This window comes from Camelus bactrianus, chromosome 30, assembly GCF_048773025.1.
Source record: "Camelus bactrianus isolate YW-2024 breed Bactrian camel chromosome 30, ASM4877302v1, whole genome shotgun sequence".
NCBI classification, from domain to species: domain Eukaryota; kingdom Metazoa; phylum Chordata; class Mammalia; order Artiodactyla; family Camelidae; genus Camelus; species Camelus bactrianus.
The window spans coordinates 24642122-24663326 of NC_133568.1; the positions used below are offsets into that span (position 1 = coordinate 24642122).

General features: G+C 42.0%; 1 protein-coding gene across 5 annotated transcripts in view; it reads right to left on the reverse strand.

The window, feature by feature from the left end:
* Window positions 1-21205, reverse strand: part of RTTN (rotatin) — a 122467-nt gene that overhangs the window by 8353 nt on the left and 92909 nt on the right. For 4 of the 5 annotated variants that reach the window (XM_074355447.1, XM_010947094.3, XM_045510664.2 and 1 more), the window contains 10 exons: window positions 20631-20829; window positions 19474-19564; window positions 16257-16410; window positions 13585-13722; window positions 11176-11393; window positions 8635-8740; window positions 7775-7872; window positions 6061-6138; window positions 2467-2593; window positions 786-988 (listed from right to left, as the gene is read on the reverse strand). In XM_074355447.1, the coding sequence (XP_074211548.1) occupies window positions 786-988; window positions 2467-2593; window positions 6061-6138; window positions 7775-7872; window positions 8635-8740; window positions 11176-11393; window positions 13585-13722; window positions 16257-16410; window positions 19474-19564; window positions 20631-20829 (1412 nt within the window). The remainder of the gene's footprint in view (window positions 1-785; window positions 989-2466; window positions 2594-6060; window positions 6139-7774; window positions 7873-8634; window positions 8741-11175; window positions 11394-13584; window positions 13723-16256; window positions 16411-19473; window positions 19565-20630; window positions 20830-21205) is intronic. The other variant, XM_045510656.2, reaches the window with a different exon arrangement.

The following is a 21205-nucleotide window of genomic DNA, read 5'->3' on the forward strand; positions in this document are numbered from 1 at the left end:
TGGGGATTTTTGGGGAGAGTGGGGTTGGAGAGATGACACAGTAGAGAGAAAGGAGACTCAATTCTTATGAATGGTTTCAACTTTTGTAATTTATCTTGGCCTTCATGTAAATGGAACAGCAGCACTGAAATCACTATGTGCTAGTAAGTAACAGATAATCTGATCATACTCGTATTTTAAGGGCTCTTACAAATGAGGGATTCTGTTTATACATAGTCTAACCGAACACGCGTACTAGATTTTGTTCAAATTATTCAATCCTTTTTAAAGTGCCCTCAGTTAAGACCAACGATAAAAAGTCCAGTTCTGGCATGGGGGTCCCAGAAGACTGAAAAAATCACCTATGTCATCAAGAAGTCAGGGCTGACTGGGGGAAAGGGGGCCGTGCTTGCATAACCCACTTGACAGTGTAAATTGAACTGAAATCGTTACTGCTCAATTCGTCTGCTTGAAGACCAATATATTAGTTTTATGATCACAAATAAATGTAAGACAGCTGTCTTTCTGTCATTTTTGAAAGAGAGAAAACACAATCCAAAAGCTAAGAAGATAAACTAAAAGGAAACAGTATGATCATATTCTAGTTTCTGTCACTTTTCATGTATCATCTATTAAGTGGTTTTAAACAAGGTGAACCTCCCAATCCTTTAAAATAAAAAGGCCTTGAGATCATAATAAATTAATCCTAGAAACTGAGTTCTGGACTCTTCACCCATGTCCTCAGTTGGAAGGGTCATTCTACTGAGTCTGTTTTTTATGACAGGAAGGAGAGTTCAGGTACTCACTTTTTGAATCACCCCTTTACAGTCATGAGACAAGGCCAGGTTTGAAAGAAACATGAAAACCATCTGCTGGACTGCAGCATTCTCCAGAGGCACCTGGGAAGCCAGCTTCAGGATACACAGCATCAGGGAGCTGCCGGCGGCTCCTCGATGTGCAGCTTGAGCAGGATGTTGCCCGTAACTGGACCAACAGAGAGAGCTGCAGCCTTCAAAAACAATAATCCATCACAACGTTTTCTCAGCTTCATGGTTTAAACAACCCGAGTGATAAAGCATGTCTGTCTATCAGACGCCCTGGCCATTAACCTGTGAACTGCAGCACTACTGAAGGCAAGTGATGGTATCTGCATTTGATCTCATGGACTGAGGGCCTAATGATCTCAGGAGAGCAGTTAGACACACCATGGGCTAATGGCTCCATTTTACAGCAGAAGAACAAATGAGGAAAGCAATAATTCTGGGGTGGAGGGACAGGACAAATGCCACCAGCCGTGTATGCTAGATGATGTCTCTGGGCTCAGAGACGTCAGTAACTTGGTCAAGGTCACACAGCTCATAAGCAGCGAGTGCCAGCAGTGGTGTCAACTGGTTTTCAAAAGATTTATACTGAAGTATGTGTTTCTTTCGCTCAGTATTTTGCAGAACATTCCTCTCCTCCTCACCTCCCACCCCTGCACCAGGGAGTGAAGGAGAGGTGAGGGAGGACAAGGAGCAGAGGCCACATTCGAGAGCCAAGTGCATGGCCGCTGTACGAGGCGGAGAGCTGGGCAGCTGAGCAGCGGACAGGATGGGAAGGTGAGCATGGAAAGGACGCCGGCCCTGCCCTGCAGCCCTCCCCACACACCACATGGCAGGCTCAGGACTAGGAGCCTGAGGGTCTGCTCACAGCAGGTGCGGCCACGAAACCGACAGCTGGGCGCGGAGGCCGCTGTCAGACCTTGGAGGAACAGGCTATCCGTTCCCAGTCCTCTCACTGCGTGTCTCTTCATATTCGGAGACCCCAGCTGCAGAGCTGCTGAACGTCGCTAGAAGAAAGCACGCAGACCTGCTGACTAACCTTAATTGTACACCTGAAGTTTCCACACAAAGTTACTACTGCCTCACCTCCCCAGTGGGCTTGCCCTCCCTCCGCTCAAACAGCTGTTCCACGCCCTCTCCTCTCGGCCCAAGTCACTCCGCCCTCGTCTCTGCTCACGGTCAGTTGTTGGGCTCTGACGATGCAGGGCCCGTGGGAAGCTCTCAGTAAAATGTGTGTCAAGTGAATGAATGAAAGAGGCACGAAAATGATGTCACCAAACCACCTGTAACCAGAACTACCTTTCATCACACGCCAGCCTCCTGTTGTAGAACCCACAGAAGTTTCAGCCTTTACCTAGTTTTCAAGTCTTCCGTCATTATTTTCAGTCTCAATTTTCGTATTAAATTCAATGTTTCACTACCACACAATCAGGCCAGTTCCTCTCTCTCTGTCCCCTGAGCTGTCTGACTCCTCTCATCTCAACAAACTATATCCTAAAAGGTCTGTCTGTTCTTATAATACCTACAGGAAAGCATGTGTCTAACCAACATACCCCCACATAAGTATCATGCTTCAAAATATATATTTTGTTTTTCCACTTTAACAACATTTCATAAAATTACTATTTCAGGACATCACAGAAAGGCAGCTTTGGGTTCCATTTACCGCTTGGAAAATTTGCAGTGTAGACACAAAGCAGCTGCAGGGCGATCTGCATCAGTGAATCGTCCATCAGGAGCCAAGGCCAGAGGGAGTGCAGGACCGGGACCAGGTGGGCCTCCAGAGCCGCTTCCTGCAGACAGGAGAGGAGGGCCGCTTTAGTCTGAATATCGAGAGATAGAATTAAAATCAAATCCCCCAAAACTGTCACCAACACAAGGAGACAAAAATCGAATTTATCTTTGTTCTGGTTAGTGTGAGCTGGAATCAGAATCCTGCGGGTGGAGTCAGCACCATGCAGCCAGGACAGCCCTGACCACGAGCCCGGCCAGTCTCAGGGAGTCCCCCCTCCCCTGCGGCGGCCGGGACACGCAGCTAAGGTAAGAAATGCAGAAACACAGCTGCCGAACATGTAAATTAAACAAGACAGTGATATAACACTAAATAAACCCTTGTAAATGCCAGACATGGTTAAGAAATGAGATTTTTCTGGTTAAGTAAACATTCTGATCAACTCTGAGTTCTCCCCCCACCCCACCCTTTCTGTGTGTGTGTGTGTAGTGTGTGTAGTGTGTGTGTGTGTGTAGTGTGTGTGGTATGTGTGGTGTGTGTAGTGTGTGTAGTGTGTGTGTAGTGTGTGTGTGTATTGTGTGTTGTGTGTGTGTAGTGTGTAATGTGTAGTGTGTGTGTAGTGTGTGTGTAGTGTGTGTAGTGTGTGTGTGTAGTGTGTGTTGTGTGTGTGTAGTGTGTAGTGTGTAGTGTGTGCGTGTGTGTGTGTCTGGTACATGTGGATAGACAGCAAGATCAGAAGTAGATTACTGTTTTTAAATAATTTGGATATAATAAAATTCAGTCAAAATATTATGCTAAATCAGTAATTCTTAAGTAATTCATAGTTTCATTACAGAGACCAGTTACCACTGGGACGCTATTATGGACAAGATGTAACTATTGGCTGTAAATGTAGCAATTTTCTTAATGAACAGAATTACTAGGCAAATTGTAGACCCATGTGCACACATGTGGACATTCATATAAACACACACCCTACACAGTTTCATGCAGTGTCAATGGGAGAAGAGGGTGGGAAGCTATTCCCAGTGTTCCACACTTTCCATAAACATTGAGGTCCCTCCCACGGTTACTCCCCTGCTCCCCACTCTCCACGAGCTGGGAACCTGGCCCTGCGCCTGCCGCACAGAGAAGACAGAACGATGAGGTGCGAGTCCTTCTCTACTCCCCATCCTGTCCACACAGCTTGTGTTTCTATCCATCCATCTACCCAGCGAGGAACAGGTGTTCCTCTCTTGTCAGAGACTGACCCGTCCATCTGTTCTGGAACACAGCCCCGCCTGCCTCCGCTGGGATCTTCATCCATCAATTAGTTCTTTCCTTCCTGACTCTGTGGTAACAGAGTCCCTAGCAGTCCCCGATCTGCTCATTTCTGTTTATATTTAAGCACTTTACGTTACAAGAAGTAAACATGCAGGCTAGCGTCCTTTAATGCTACATGTCCTCAATTATTACTGCTGCTTTTCATGACCAAGCTTCTAGAAAGAGCACGTGTCATCTCCCAGCTCTTGTTTAATCTTCAGCTTCTTTCAGTCTCACTCCTGCCTTGATGATGCTGGAGGAACCGCTCCTGCCTTTGTAGCTGCCAGACCCTCTGGCACTGCGGCACGTGTCAAAGGCTCGCTGTCTTCATTTCCACGAGCCCCTCCCTCCCTGGTCGTCTCCCAACGTGCCCTGGTGAGTCCTTCTCGGTTGTTTGTCTTCTCTTGAAAGGTTATGTTCTCCGAGTATGACCTAGGCTTTCAACAATGTCATGGCTACAAACACCATCTTCACACTGATAACTCCCAAGATCCCCAGACCCACATCATCTGCTGATTACAGCCGTTTCCCATCCTGACATCCCAGAGACCCCTGACACTGAGACAGGCAGACCCGCCACTAGGACCTGTCACGGCCGCGCTCTGCTCTGCTGTGCACGCCTGCATCAGACTGGAGCCTGGAAGCCACTCTACATCATCTCTTCTTTCCCCTTCGTACCTCGAAGCTGCTCCCCACCCTCCTTCCCGTTTCCACCTGCCCCGGTTAAGGACTCGTCACCTCTTGCCTGACCGGCACAGTCCCCCCACCTCTAACCTTGCCCACCGTGCAATCCATTAACTCATAGCCCCTGGGATCTTCCTAGAGTGAGAGCTCCTCAGCGTCACACACAGACACCGGGGTGGGGGGTGGGGGTGACTTGGTCAATCACCAGGAGTGACCAACAATTAGCAATGAGAGTGTGTTGTACACCTCAGGTAAGGTGGAACAGGAAAAGAAATTAAGAATCCTGTAGGACGATATTTATACTCTGGAGTACCTATTCTTTGAATTTATTCCTTACTAAGCAACCTAGAAATGCAGAAATGCTTTGGCTTATTGAGAGAGCACACTTTCATAGCTGGCTAATGTGTTACAAATGGGGACATCACGTTTCCATCCAGTACAGGTGAGCATCTCGTAAATCCACAGGCAGACCCTACCTGGAAGTCGGCCCGAGCACTCCCTGAGCGAGGTGCTGTGGACAAGCACTGACTGCTCCAGCCACAAGAATGCTGTTTAGCACTTGGGATCACAAATTTAGTCAAGTACCCTCTATTTGAAGTAAAAAGTTCATACATTGGGAATTTTTAGTGAAATATATCAATACTTAATTCCAATCAAATTGTTTTGAAATGTAAAGTTGTTTGTCATGTGTCTTGAACAAACTACTTTATACAGTTTAAGGAATATGCATTCAAGATGTTCATTTTCCAGATACAGTACACTTTTTCCAGTTTCATCACAAAAGCAAAAAAAGGTAAGAAATTTCTTTTAAAAAGAAAGCTTCCATAATTTATGTATCTTCCTCATTTTTCATAGTATTCTGTGCAAAACTAGTGCTTCAAAAGTGCCATACCCCTCTGACAAAGCGAATCAAAGAGTTCAAGGCGCTGTGTCCTGTGTAACAGCACCAAGCACTGTGTTAAATGACAGCGTCTATGCCCACAGACAGAGCAGAACATCTCCCTGGTTCCCTGACAGAGTGGCCAAGGCCAGGGACAGATGGCGCCAGCAGAGCTGGGAGCGAACAGCCTCCCTGACATCCACAGGCCCACATGCAACACTCCTCTGAAGCAGGAGACACACCCATCTTCTTCCTTATGGATACAGACACTTCCACTTACTCCCTTGGACAGTCATCTGACAACTGCCTTTGAAACAAATCCTGCCTTAGCAGACATACACAGCCATTCATTCCGTCTTGGTGAAAAAACTGAAATGGCTAACATTGGAAAGAGAGGCCCCAGTGTGCTTGCGCTGCCTGCAGGCCAAGTTGCAGGGGTACAGTTAAAATGCTGCCATGAACAAGAAATGTCATCAGGGTTGAAGAACAACAAGACTAGGTGCATCCACTTCTGAGAATCCACACTGCGCTTACGGACCAATCAACTGTGCATCTAAAAACATTCAGAGTTTTCCATTTCCCCTCCTAACTTTCTCACATAAAAATCAAACTGTTTAATGCCAGCACTGGTATCAACATTTTTGAGAAGAAGCTCTACTTACTTTACATTCTTCATTTTGATAAAGGCAGTTTCTCAGGAGCTGCATGGCAGTGCTTAACTCTTTAATAAAACCATCATCCTGTTTAAACAAAAAGCAGTTGAAAAAGGTGCACACCACGGCATGTTCCACTTTAGATATACAGGCCCTCCTCCTCCCTGGGGTCACATTATGCTGCACTATGCTCCCGCTGAGCCTGACCCCTGTAACTCTGTGGACCGACAAGCTCATGATCTCAGAAGGATGGCCGTGTCCCCAGAAGCACCTCCACCACAAGAAAGCCCTCTCTGTTCTATCAAGCACGGAGGAATGGAGATACATAATAAGCTCCACGTTCCATCTCAGTAAAGTGAAGCAGGTAACTGACTGGTTTTCAGTTGTATCAGGAGTTGGCTGACTTTCTCAATGATGAAGTAAACGGCTTCTGCCTAGAGAGGGCAAGGGAAAGAGGCAGGAAAAGAAACGGACAGACAAGCCCCTGGATCAATGAAATTAGCAAATAAGGTTTTTTTCTCGGTTTCTTATTAAATGCAGTAGAAGTGAGTTATTACATAGATCACTGCAATAATGGTCTTAGATTTGTGTATATATATTTATATTTATAAATACATACATGTACTCATTTTCTTGATGAGCCTCTGTGCCAGGTCTTTTTAATCACAGTTATTATTAGCTACTGCTATTATATCAAAACTGTGTTATTTCCAATAGCCAAGATATGGAAACAACCTAAGTAACCACTGACTGATGAGTGGATTAAAAAAATGTGTATATATACACTGGAGTATTGCTCAGTCACAAAAAAGATGAAATCTTGACATTTGCAACAACATGGATGGACTTTAAGGGTACTATACTAAGTTAAATAACCCAGACAGAGAAAGACGAATGCTACGTGATTTCACTCATGTGGACTATAAAAAGCAAAGAAAAGACAAAGACACAAAATAAATGAACAAATCGAACCAAACAAAAACATACAGATACAGAAAACAGAGGGGAAGGGGTGAAGGGTGGGGCAGATGGAAACCAAATTTTTGGTGGTGAGCATGATGTAGAAGTAGAAATATAATGCTGTACACACGAAACTTATAAAATGTTACAAACCAACGTTATCTCAATATAAAATACATTTAAAAAAAAAAAACCCTGTGATTTCAAGTTCACAATGAATATGCAGTTTGAACATGAGTCCAGCAGACTCAATACTAGAAAGAGACATTCAGAAGCCATGGAAGGAAGAAAACAGCGATTAGGAACAGCAGCCCTGCAGCCCCTGGGTCCAGGGCAAACGTTGCTTCATCCCTGATGAGTCATGTGCGGTGTGGTCACGAGCACGCGGGGGATGCTAAATACAAGACGTTTAGAACGGTGCCTGGCATATGGAAAACAGTCGGCAAGTTACAGCTCACTCCTAGGGAACCTATGCTTACTGTGAGAGAAAAATTTCCTTTTTGTAGTATAAAAAATGTATCAGGCACACTCTGAAATGCTTGTAACAATATGTAATTTATAAATCTCATTAAAAGATCTGTAAGTGAGAACTGAGACACACACACAAAGAACTCCATTCGGTAGAAACTCCATTAATCTACCTGACTGTAACTTTCTTCTAAAACAGGCACTCATTTCAACCGACCATCAGTGTCACTGAGAAGCACAAGGACAATGGAGAGATGGTCTCTATGTGCGGCCAGAATGTTAGATTCGCAGTCACCTTTCTCTTGAGTGCGGCCTTCCCAGGCCTCAGACAATCCAGGTTCAGCTGCGCATGAATGTGCTTCATCTGCTCTATGCATCCGTCCACCAGGCTGGCTGAAAAAGGCAAAGCCCAAACTGATCAGAAAGATATTCCAGTTCTAAATAAGTTAAAACTACATATATCAATAAAATTCTCAAAAAAAAACCCATTTTCTGTTTCTGACCAACTTCACTTTAGCGTTTTCAGTGAGAGATGAATGAATCAGAGGATTAAAATGTAAGAGAACTAAAATGCTAAAGCCCACTTGTGTTCAACTTAGTTCGACCCTCCCAACAACTAATTCCTGTTTGGAGGCGTGTCATTTGCTTCAGCAGCAAGTTGCAGTTGACATTAGCAGACCTGATGTGCTGCTATTCTCTTCTAACTCCAAGACCTGTGATTTCTGATTCCAGATGAGAAATCATGACACTTTAGAGGGGAAATTTATATGAAAACACAGGATCATCAAATGCAGTTGTTACTAATATCAAAACGATGTGTTTTCTTCAAGTGTACAATGTGTGCTTGTGGTTAATACGTAATTATTATGAAACCGAGTGAGAGGCAACTTTTTAAAGCTTCTCTGGTGTTTAGAGATCCTCTAGAGTAAGAATCATTACACAAAAAATAACCTACATATGTAATCTTTTTATTTCAAAAGTAATGCATGCTTACTATGCTTCTTTCTGTATGAGGAAAAAAACATTTTTTTTTTAGTGACACTCACATTTTAACTTCTTTACATTCTGAGTCCAAAGAAAATGAAAATGAACAGGCAGTAAAACATACAAATTGAAAACGTGCCATAAAGGCAGCGGCCGTGTCACATGGCTCACCTCTCAGCGCAAGCTTCTGCGCTCTTCTGCTGACGGCCAGAAGCGACAGCAACGCGTTCGCAGCAACTCTTCTCAGGGTATCTTTGGGAGATTTTCCTTCATAGCACTGCGAAGAATATACAGCAAACTGCCTTCAACAAAATGTAAGCTGGAGCAAAATGGTTGTGAATAAAAGATGTGTTCTGTTTAAAAGCTATCGTTACTTTTCAACTATTCCATGAAATTCACTGGAATCTGATAAATCATTAAGATCTGAGAATGCTCGGTGTGGACAGGACTGAATAAGAGGTTTATAACACAGAAAAGACCAACAATCTTTTCAAAGACTCACCACCTAAAGAATAAAGCTACGTTTAGTGTTAACCCATAGCAAGTTCATGCACTTAATCAAATTCACTAGCGCATATATGTAACTTATTTAAAAGGGCCTTTGGAAAACTGCTGAACTGGAGAATTCCTTCCCTTTTCTTGAGACATATCCCCTCCCTCAATTTCTACCCAACGTACCCCTGTACCTCCGGTGACTTGGTGCTTCACATCCGTTTCTATAGTAACATTTACACGTCATCTGACATGTTTTTCAAAAAAAATATATATATTTAATTTGATTCTTACATAAATGAAAAATCACTTGTAATTTTGAAAATACTAGTATTTTGGTCTACTTCCTTTACACATTTGACATGATTGGAACCTTTACTAGGCTTTCTTCTTTCTACATAAGGTCTCTTTGCTTCTTTTTTCGTTATTTTGTCTTCTATTTCCTGGACAGGGGCTTTTGTCAGGTGTCTGGTAATCTTGGTTTTCTGTTACGTTTAAAACCAGGAGATGCTCTGAGCCTGCGAGAGGAGCTGCTCGGCTGGGGCCGTGCTGGGGGTTGGGGCTGGGCCACTCCGCGCCCGTCTTCTCGGGCTTGTGAGCGTCCCTGGAGAAGACTCTTCTGTGAACTCCAAAATCTCCGATGGTCAAGTCTCTCATATAAAACGGTAAAGTATTTGCATATAATCTAAACACATCCTCTCATATACCTTAAATCATCTCTAGATTACTTACAACACTTAACAGAATGTAAATATTACAGAAATAGTTGCTGTGCATGAGGCAAATTCAAGTTTTTATTTTTGGAACTTTCTGAAAAAATTTTTTTTAATATTTTCACTCGACCTCTGGTTGAATCCATGGATGCAGAACCCGCAGACATGGAGAGCTGTTATTTTTTAAAATGCAAAATCAGACTCAGTTAATCCCTGGGGGAATAAAGCTGGCTGTTCTGGTGGTGAATGAGAGAACCGAAACACTGTCCAGATTTGTTTCCAAACAGCGAAGAGCCAAAGGTAAAGGGGGAGGCAGTAGCGACAGAGAAGCAGTGGCCTCCCAAGAATGAGTGACCCTGAGGAGGGCTTTCAGGACCTCGTCCCCGAGACAGCCAGCTTCTGAAGGAGCTGCTGAGACAGAGGGGAGAGTGCCTCCTTTTCTGTGCTTTGCAGACAACACAATGTGTTGGGCGAGGGAGACGTAAGTGCCCTGCGGAGCCCAGGGCCCCTCCCCACACAGGCGGTTGGGGGTGGACCAGGGAGCCTCCTGCCTCTGCCCCCTCTGCAGCCCAGCGAAATCAAGGCTGTCGTGCAACACACACAAGTGGTCTCATCAGAAAGCTGCGTACAACCATGGCTGTCACAGGCAGAAAAGGGGCAAAAATCCCCGAACCCCAGGCAGCAGGGGGCGGCGGCAGGTTGGCAGGCAGAACAGCAATGTTCTATCTGGGGAACGCAGCCAGCTGCCAGATAGCAGAGTGGATCTTCAGCGTGCACATCCACCCCTCACCCCCCTTCCAGCGAGAGGACGAAAGCTACAAAGCCATGCGATTATTAAACAGGGAATTAACACGGAAAAATCTAGTAATATTCCTATTTGTAAGAACACTGTGCCACTTAGGAAATGCTTCTAGTTCTTTTTGTTAATCTATTTATAAAATAACAATATTTCAGTGATTTTAGAATGTTTTTGATTAAACAAAATTCTTGGTTCAATTCTAGAGCTGAAAAAAATAAGTTTATAGGATAAAATAGACAGCAGGGTTTGGAAAGAGGGCATTTTCTTACAAATGTGTCAACCAAGTAGCCACCTTAAATATATAGCTCATTTATGCAAATCAAATGCCATCTAGGTAAAAATATTTCAAAGATGTAATCGTGTCTTGAAAGTGGCAACAAATCATGAATTAAATGTACATTCCTGAAATGTGCCCATTCTGGTCGTAATACAGCACACTATTTTGCTAAACTGCTGGATTTAGATTACTAATATTTCATTTTGAATTTTTACATCATATGCATTAGAAAAAACCAGTCGTCATCAGAGAAATGAAACTGGAGAGGAGATGGTTAATTTAACTTTATATACTTTTCTATTATTTAAATGATGATAATGAACATTAATTTTTAACTCAAATGATTAAAAAAAAATCTTACAAGACCAAGACTGAAAGTCAATTCATTTAAAAACTAAACCAAATTTTGAAAAAATCAAGAAATCACATACCTGAAGAATTACTTCATTAAGTCGCTCTACAGATGCCTGGTTCTCCTGCGTTTTATCCAGAAGTGAAGCCAGCGTTGGACTGTGGCATAGACTAGTTTTATCCTTATCCTGGAGATGCCTTTTTGCTTCTTCAGTCAAGAGGATGGACAGGAACTGCAGGCTGGCCGTACACAGGGGAGGGCACGTGGCAGACAAACCCACACATGTGCAGAATGTATCTAAAAGAGAGTAATTCCACATATAAACACTGAAAATTTCCTCAAAATTAAAGTGCATCAGATTTATTTGAGTAATTAAGTTTATAGCTTTTTAATTTCTAATGAAGTAAAGTTATCAATAGCTCACTTAGCACAAGAATAACCCTAGTGTTTAAAAGTAAGTTAAACAACACTAAGACAACCTACTGATGGAAGAATCTATTTAGTTCTCATTTTGTTCTTTTCATATGGGTCCTGTCTTATATGAGTGTGTGTGTACAAATGCACATCCACACACTCTCTGCCAAGACCCCAAATAAGAGGGTTATATATAAATGAGTATTGACCCTCTGGGGTCTAACGGGACCCAAAAAGTCTCTAGAGTTTTTAACTTTTAAATTTTTATTTCAGTGCTAATCTTAAAAAAAAAGTTAATGTAACTGTACTCTGGGTTATCAAGATTTTATTTTTATATTATTTTGGATTTATACTTGCATAAGAGTTAAAACCACAAGGATTTCTACCTAGATTTAGGCTTGTAGAAATTCTTATATTCTTAGGTAACGTAAGAAAAATAATGTAGTCAACAGGTTTCATGGGAATTCAATTTATTTAAATGATATTTAAATATTAGTCAAATTTGTGGGAAAAATGGTTATAGATAACTTAAGTTACAAAGTGACTTAACATGTTTTAAATGCGTATGGGTACATGGGATAGAAAATAAGAGAAACAAAAGAGCAAATAAAAACAACCCCAAAGCAAGGAGTATCAATCATTTTTATTAGTTGTGTTTTCATGAACATTATCAAAGCTAGCCGTTTATGCTGTAGGTTATTTTTTATTAGCACTGTTACTATATGAACCTGTGTGTGTATTCTGAAAACAGATTTTAAATTTAGTATCTCTTTTATGTTATCACTAGGGAAACAGTGTCAGGTAAACAGGCTGAAATCAGGGGTCAACACACTTTTTCTGGAAAGGGCCAGAGAATAAATAAATATTTCACGCTTTGCAGGTCACACGCCTTTGTCACGACTATTCAGCTCTGCCACTGCAGCAGGAACGCAGTCACAGGCAGTAAGTAATGAGTGCGTGTGGCTGTGTTCCAGTAAAAGTTTATTTACCAAAATGAGGAGTGGCCAGATTTAACTCGTTGGCCTAGGTGTCCCATACGCCCCATAAAGCATGTTGCTTTATGTTATTGGTTGTTCAGGGGATAAACTAACTCCCCCCGCACCATCACCCTGGATGCCAGAAGAAAACACCAATCACATCGGTCAATCTCTTTCAATTTTTTTCTCTTTTAACAAAATAATAATCTCTAAATGGACATTATTCCCCTTAGGGTTAACCCAGAACTCCTATATCCAGATTACTAACAATTCCTTTTCTGGCTGAACATGTATTTCCCCATAATCTTACTTCAAAACTATCATTCTGGTTACAGGATTTATCATACACGTAAGTTTACAGAATGACCAAATGATAAAATAAAATGTGAAAAAACAAGTCGATTGAATTAGTGATAATTTGGAAACTTAGAAGAATTCAATTTTGAATAGATTTTAACTGGTTTAAAAGGTAACATAAATGTTATTTATAAACATTTATGCAAAAAAGGCTTCTTGCTATGCTAATATTTAGAAGAGACTTTATGAAAAATTTAAGACAGTAGTTATTTTAAAAAATCATTTGTTCATCCTAGTAGGCAACTAGTATATGGAAAACATCTTATAAAAATAATTAACTACACTATACCCTCGGTTATGAGAAAATCCTCATGTCTCAAAACAAGACACTATTTTTATTATAACTTTCCAAGTTATAATGAAAACAGGGTATGATACATGCAGGTTTACACACTTAGAGGGCACATGTATAAGGAAAGAGACTGGTTTCTACACCAACAGAAGAAAATCTATCTCACTGCCTCATAACCATGATCTGCATCTCCATAACACTACTGGCTTTTCTTACTTGTTTTTATGGTACTTTGAAATGGGTTTCAATTTTCTTAAAATGTATTTTTTTGGGCTCCTCAAGAGCACTGCAAATTTCTCAAAGCAAGTACCCTGCTCCTCTTTCAAAGACCATGCCATAATTACTTAGTTTTAGAGAATACATATAAATTATATAAAAATCATAAATAATAATTATCTTAATTTTTATTAGCAGGATGACCCCAAGCCCAGTGAGATGATCTTCTTACCGATCACCGCTGCCCAGTGCCTGGCCAGGCCCATCGTAATAAATGGTAAAGAGGCAGGACCAGCTTTCCTCAGGAGTGTGGCCAGAAGGTTAAATAAATGTGTCCATGTCTGATAAAAGGCCAATATTAACTCTGCATCTATAAAATTAATCAAAACATTTCATTATTAACCCAAAGAGGAAAAAGACTTTTAAGACATAAAACTCACCAGATACTTCATTACACTTAAAATAAGAGGTATGTAATTATCAAATGAAGACAGATGTAATTCAGCATGATGCAAATTCCAATTAATTTTTTTTTCACTGCTTCTTAACGATTTCTCTCTTCCACCCACCCTGCTATAGATAAATGAATACGCACTCATACAACCTCCTCTTATTAAAGTATATTCAACAATATGCAGAAGATGTGGCGAACTGAGTATTATGTGACAGCTTCAGAACCACACACTGGGCACACTGGAAACACATGTCATTGTTCGAGTTACTTCTATACAAGTGAAGCTTCTCCTGTTTTCCTTATCCCCTCGAGCAGCTTTGTGCAGGCATGAAAGGGGAAAACATAACAAGCCAAGGTCGTGGCAGAAAAGAAAGGAAACTTCTCTGAGGAACCAAGAAGAAGACGGCCCCACAAGGAAAACTCTGGTCCCTAAGAGGATTCCGCACTTGGCCCCCGTGTCTGGGGCTGCAGCAATTAACCTTCCAAGTTAAGAACAGCTTTCCCTTCTCTCTACGGGGCAAACAGGGGCTGGAGGGCAGTGGCTATCTTAGGACTGTTGTCTGTGACCACATCACCAGCAGTTATCCGTCGCTCTGTCAAACTCCGTCACCAAGCAACCCAGGACTTCTCTCTCAGTGTTATTCCGCACCCATGAGGCTGGGTGAGGCTGGGAAGGGGCATCTTCCAGGGAGTCTGAATTGTAGCAATCATGGGCGTTTCTCAACCTTTCTGTCGTTACGAGCTCGTTGTCAGTTATAGGAGTCTTTGTAGACATGTTACCTGATCACAGCCCCCGTGAAATATTAATCCCACAGACCATGTATCTGTTCATGCAATATCCATATATCTGTACTTTACCCATGAAAAGAGTAAGTATAAAGCTTACCAGTTTTATTTAGCATAGGCTTAATATGGCCAAATAAAATATTTGATAGTTAAACTAAAAATTGAAAGCTATTTACTTTTGTAACTGTGTTTCCTGATTATTTTAACGTAATTTATATATACATGTAAATTAAAATGTATACAATTATATATGAAAATTAGCAAATCATATTAATATACCCCAGAAACATTATCAATATTTTATAAGATCATTCAAAACTATTTTTCCAGAAAAAAAATTAATTTCTTAAAAAAAATATGAGTGAATGTTTAACTTTTGAAAGAGATGAGAAAATAAATTTTAGCTTAACTACCTGCTAGATATACATTCAGATATTGTTGATATTTTGCCTTTTTAGCACTTGACATAATTAATGATGGGTTAAATAACTTTTACATAATTAAATATTAAAATATATACCATTGTTATTTAATCCTTAGATCCCCAAATCAAAGCAAGAAAATCAATGACACGTCCACAAGGCAGCCAACGACAGCCACGATGCAGGCACCTCTTGCCATGCGCCCTTGGGATCGAGCATCAGTCAAAAGCCTTCTAGTCACAACCATGTTTGCACCAGTTTTTTAGCACTGACCCTGCAAATTCCTCGTGTACGTTCCAGGAGCTCAATGTCAATGCTTCCCAAGTGATACCCAAGAAAACCCAGCAAGAGAAATCACGTACTAATGAATAAGATTTTATTGGGCAAAGTTGCGCTTTGGAGGCCCACAAACCACTCTAAAGAGCTACGTTTTTTCCCCCTCACTTCTTTCCCTCAAGAATCATTTTCTGCTCCTTGTGTGGAGATACCACTGTTGCAGAGAATGCATGGTGAAACCTAATTAGCTTCACCAGGACATCACTTCCACTTGTGAAGCTTTTATGTGAGGAATTACTGCTGCTCCAGCACTGGGATAACTGAATACCACTGATGAGACACCAAGGACTGGCTTCGCAGGGAATCAACCATTTCACTCACCAGAGCTAAAACCTGCCAATCCATAAATTCAAGGGACTAAACAAGAACGAACTGACAGGCAAAGAGAATGAGCAAATGGTCAATTACTTCATTATAAAGTAGTTTAGACAATTATCATTTTAATTTTGATAAACATCCTACACTGTTTTAATTTTCTCTACTATTAAGCTTTATATTCAACTTTTCATCAGAATATATTTTTTAAGAATTTTGGACCTTAGGAAACTTCTGATACTATCTACTAGGCTTGCTTATACTTGTTACTGCAATTGAGCTACTAGTAGGTCATTTGGCCTCGGTCACAGCTCATTAGAATAATTAATATCTAACACTCACTGTACTTTCTAACATTAAAGAAATTTACCCTCATTTAAAATGACAGCACAGGGGAATGGTCCTTTATTACACTACATATTTGCCTCAAATGGCCTCCTGGAACCAATGAAAATATCCAAACTATAAAACACATTATAAAATACTGGCAAAGAACAATCCAAGATGTGACTTTGATCTGGACACCTGGTGCAAAGTAAGATGTTATTCCTCAGTATAATTTACTTTCATCCTAAACTAGAGAAAGCTTACCTAGCACATCTTTGATGTATATGGTGAGCACTCTGATGACATTTGTGATCAGAGATTTCAGAAGCTCGTCCTGAACCAGGAGGTCAGGATCTACCAGTAAACATGACTGCAGAAGCCGCGACAAAGAGGACAGGTATTCTAGGAGAAAGGACACCTATTCAGAAAAGGAGGAAAAGTAAAACAAAACGTTATCATATGAAAAGCCCATCTCAGTGACAAAGTATTTTACTTTTCTAGGCAGTATAATAAGCCACATTTTTGTAACATAAGTTAATAAAAAAGTGATAAAATATTAACCATAATTTTTAAAGACCTAAAATGAATACACAGCATGTCATTAATGGCCACATTAACACTGTCAACTATAATAATACCAAACAAAGCAATATTTCCAAAGAAAATTCTGAATTCCACTTAGAGAAAGAAAGCCTTTATATTTTTCAAGTAGCTAAACTGTGAAATCAATATTCTGGAAGAAGCAGAAAAGGGCAGCCTAAAGCTATGAAATCTACAATTTTATAAAGAAAGATTACAAAATATTCTTCAAACTGTACCACTGAGGGGTGGGAGAAGCCAGCCTACCAGCCTAGTTACTGCTACAAATAAAATGCAAATATGTTCAATGTTTGCCCTCAGTTATCCTTCAGCATAAAAATACTATTCTTAATTACAAAAGAAAAATTAAGTCTTCCCCCAGATTACCAATAAAAACAACTCTGAGATGTTGCTTGATACTAATACCATAAGAAGTATTAACTGGCAAAACTACTTTAGAAAATAGTTCTCTGGATATGTAAAAATTAAGCAATAAACTGGTGTCTCGTGTATTCATCCTCCCCAGGCAACGAGACAGCCCATACACATGAACTCTAGAGATGTTCTGGAGCCTCTCTCTGTACACACACTCACAGCTTTTCCTCCCACTTCATTCTGCTGTTGCCAGAGTCAGGGACTGCATGAGGGATACATGCCTCTAAGGTAAATGGCCTTAGACTATTTCCAAATGGTTCTTCTGTCCTGCTTCTCCTGGTGAAAAGCACTCCCTTTTATCTAATCTGTCGATATATTTTCCATCAAAGCATAGGTGGCTCTAGACTCTTCCTATTGGATAAAATGCAGCAGTTTGTGAAATTTAACTCCCTCACTGCTGCGAAGTATTTGCTGACCCCTGCATATGCGACACTACTGAGGTCATAGCCAGTCTGCCCTCCCCAGGTGCGGTGTCACCACAGACAAACCACAGAAGGTGAGAGCTGGCACGAAGCATTAGAGAGAGGAAGCAGCTGAACTGTCACAGGTTCTTTTGTAAGTTACCGTATTGAAGATTTAATCAGCTAATGATATGGCAGTTCACAAAGTAACTTTTTTATGTTGGAAACTCTTCTTCAAAAAAATACACCAACCAACCACAAACTTCAGCAGCAAACGTGTACCTCCGCCTGCCTGCAACCTCACGTGCAGAGGTGGCCCACACTCTGCCCCACCAGGTCTCTGCTCAAACCTCACCTTCATGAGGCCTTTGCAGACCACCTACCGGAAAAGCAGCCACCTATCCCCCCTCCACCCGTCCTCACTTATTTTTTCCGTAGCGTGTGCTGCCACCTGATGAACACTTACTCTCTATTTACTGTTTACTCCGTGCTTCCTGCCGCTGGGACACAGCCTTCACGTGGGCAGGGGTGCATCACTAGCACCTGCAGCACAGCGTGGCGGAGCGTACGCTCCAGCATTGCTCTGGAGTGAACGAATGAATCATCTCGTATAGAGACAAAGAGGCAAGAAGCACCTGGTCCACACGAGGCCAGGCAGTGCAACACTGTATGACTGTGGGTTCTCCAACAAGCCTGCACGGGCTGGAGCCCTGGCTCTGCTCACTGGGTGAGCCGCCCTGGACAAGCTACGCATCCTTGGGCTCCAGCCATTTCCTTTGTAAAACAAGGCCCCTCATGCACGTCATGTGATTGATGAGAGGATTACATAAATGCATGCAAACAAGCACCCCATGAATGTTCGCTACTGATATTATTCATTCATTCCAGGAATGCTGACCGAGCCCTGGCACGGGACACGCGCTGGACCCTCCGACCCCATCTCCGCCTCGCAGATCCTGCTCCAGCCACTCCCTGCTACTTCCCAAACAAGCCAAGCAAGCCACAATCTCAGGGGCCCCACTACGCCCCACAGGACCAGCTTCCTCGCTTATTTCAGGCCACACGTCCGTCACTGCTGGAAGCCCCTCCCGACCACCCTCTGTGGAAAAGCCCCACCCGCCCAGCTCCGACACCACTTCCTGCCCCTGCTTTGGTTCTCTTCCCAGATGTCCATTTAAGGCCTCATCAGACACACATGGATTTGCTCCCACCTGAGGAGAAGGGCCTTTGTTTTGTTCGTTTAGGGAAGGTCCTGGAACACAGTGGGCCCTCAATAAAGTTCTGTTGGCTGAACAGACTGAAAAACGGAGAGGTGGCCATCATGCACACAAGCACACTCACAATGAAAACACCACGCTGGGACAGTGTCTGGAAGGTGGTTTATGTCACCCAACACTGTAGCAGGGGGTCTGCCTTATTCAGAAAGCTCAAAGAAAATACCACAAAGCAAGAGTTACTGGTCTTGTCCACCTTTCATTATCTATCACCCAAGTACATCTTGTAGCCCTTCTTAAAATCTGATGTCAACATAACATTTTCTATCAGCAACAACTTACACAAAGAAGTATTCGGTATACTTTATATACAGCCTCTAGCTACAGGTAACAACTGAAAAATAGTAAATACCTGTGAAGGAACAAAAATAAACTTATTCTTATTAGACTGAGTTCTGAAAATACACAGAACTTAGTCACTAAGTATTTTCACAACTTCAACTTCGGTGGAAGTGAGAGAGAGAGCCTAAAATCACAGGGGGGAAGGTGGGCTATACAATGTCCCCTTTCTTAAACATGGTGCTCAAAGATGCCCTGACCCTTGATTACACACTTCTAGCTGGTTAATGATGGAAACAGGGATAGAATAGAGGTCTTCAAACCCCACCATCCAAAGATTCTCAGATTAAAATTTTAAGTATCTTATTTCAAATAACCTCATCACACCATGTATATCCTGAGAGAGCTTCAGCCCTCTCTTACGGTTAGTCTATCCACAGCAGAATTTTTGTTTTGGGCACATAATGGCAAACAAAGGTACAAAAAAACACGAGGTGGGAAGGAGACACTTACCTGAGCCTGAGTGTGTTCGAGTTGGGGGGATGCAGGCAGCAGGGCCTGGAGCTCCCGGACCCTCGTCTCTAGGAGGGCGGCGTCTGCGATACTGGGAGGACAGAGAATGGACACCCTCTAAATAATCAGCACGCTGCCCACTGAAGACTAACCAATCAGAATCTGAAGTTCAGATATAACCATGAATAGAATTGAAGAAAAAAGGATTTTCATAAAATGAAGGAAATAAATGTTTATAAAAACTTATCTTACAGTATTTCAGAACACAGGAAAAGACCTTAACAGATAAATGTGGGAAACAAAGAATTCTAATGAAACCCATTAAAGGTAGAATACAATAAAGACCTTATAGAAGGGAAACAAAACAAGAGATCAACCAGCAGTCTTCTTTTCCAACCTAGCAGGCATCAGAGTAGAAGAGATGACAAATAAATGAAGAGAACTAACTCCAGTCTCACTCTGCAATAAATAAATGGCAGAGTGAAGGAGCGATCATAACTGCATGAAGTGAAGTAGGGAAGAACTTTTTTTTTCAGGTTGTTCTTAATATTCCAAAAAGAAAGAAAAAGCACTGAGGTCTGATTTAATCTTCAGAGATAAAAGTGGATTTCCCAGGGCTGCAACGCTAGTGAGAGAATGAACTACAATCAGGACTCAAGCCGAACTGAATTCACTATCTATGGCCTTTTAAACTACACCTTAAAACCAACCGGAAAACCAGAAAAAGTTATGTCAGATGCTAATTAATATTAGGTAAATGAGAGAACCAAATCACAATTTCTCTAAATTTTATCAGAATATTTTCTAATAAAAGTTTCAGTCTCCCATAACTAAATAACTCCAAATGAATTTCAAAAATTAGTTTTCAACCCAACATCACTAATCTGATACGACCACTAGGGAGGTGAATCCCAAACCTCCTTCACTTCCGTTCAGAATGACCAAGGAGACCTGCATCATATTCCTTGAGTGCGGCAGAGGACAAGTCAGGCTTCAGAACCTCTGAATTTTAAAAACTCAGGATAAAGGTTGAGGAAGCTTAAGAGCTGATATAAACCAATCCAAGTGTTTTAACAGATCTAAAATAGACTCTCAAGACAACTATGACGAAAGTGAAGGCCTGGGTCTGCTTCCTCTCCAGGAGCGTGGTCTCTTACCCACAGAGAAGCTCCATGAGGCGAGCCTGTCGCAAAGCGTCCGCAGTGTCACCTGGAGTGGTCGCCAGGAGGCTGTCCAGGAGACTGCAGACAGCCGAGAGGAGAGGCGGAGTGACAAAAACACACTGTCTGGGCAGAGGAGCAGAAAGGGAGGAATCCTGAGGAGGCCGCGGAGATGCAGTTTCATGCTGACCTGCTACTGCAAATAAGCATGAAAGTTATCACTATTTTGTTTACCCTGTGGTTACATACAACATTCACAAGTTCTGATAGTCAGAGGAAAGTTTCTGAAAGTGCCAAAGAGAGGCAGTTGGGGAATTCCCTAACTGCTCGGCACCTCAGACATCGACATCCCACTCCTGCAGAGTGTGTGTGTGTGTGTGTGTGTGTGTGTGTGTGTGTGTGTGTGTGTGTGTGTGTGTGTGTGTGTGTGTGTGTGTGTGTGTGTGTCTGCGCATGCACGTACACTAGGGTGTGAGTGTCTGCCCTGGGTGACAGTACACCAGCCAAGACAAGAAGGGCAGGGCAAGGTGCTGTGTCTCAAGTATTCAGACACTGAGGAACAAACAGATGGT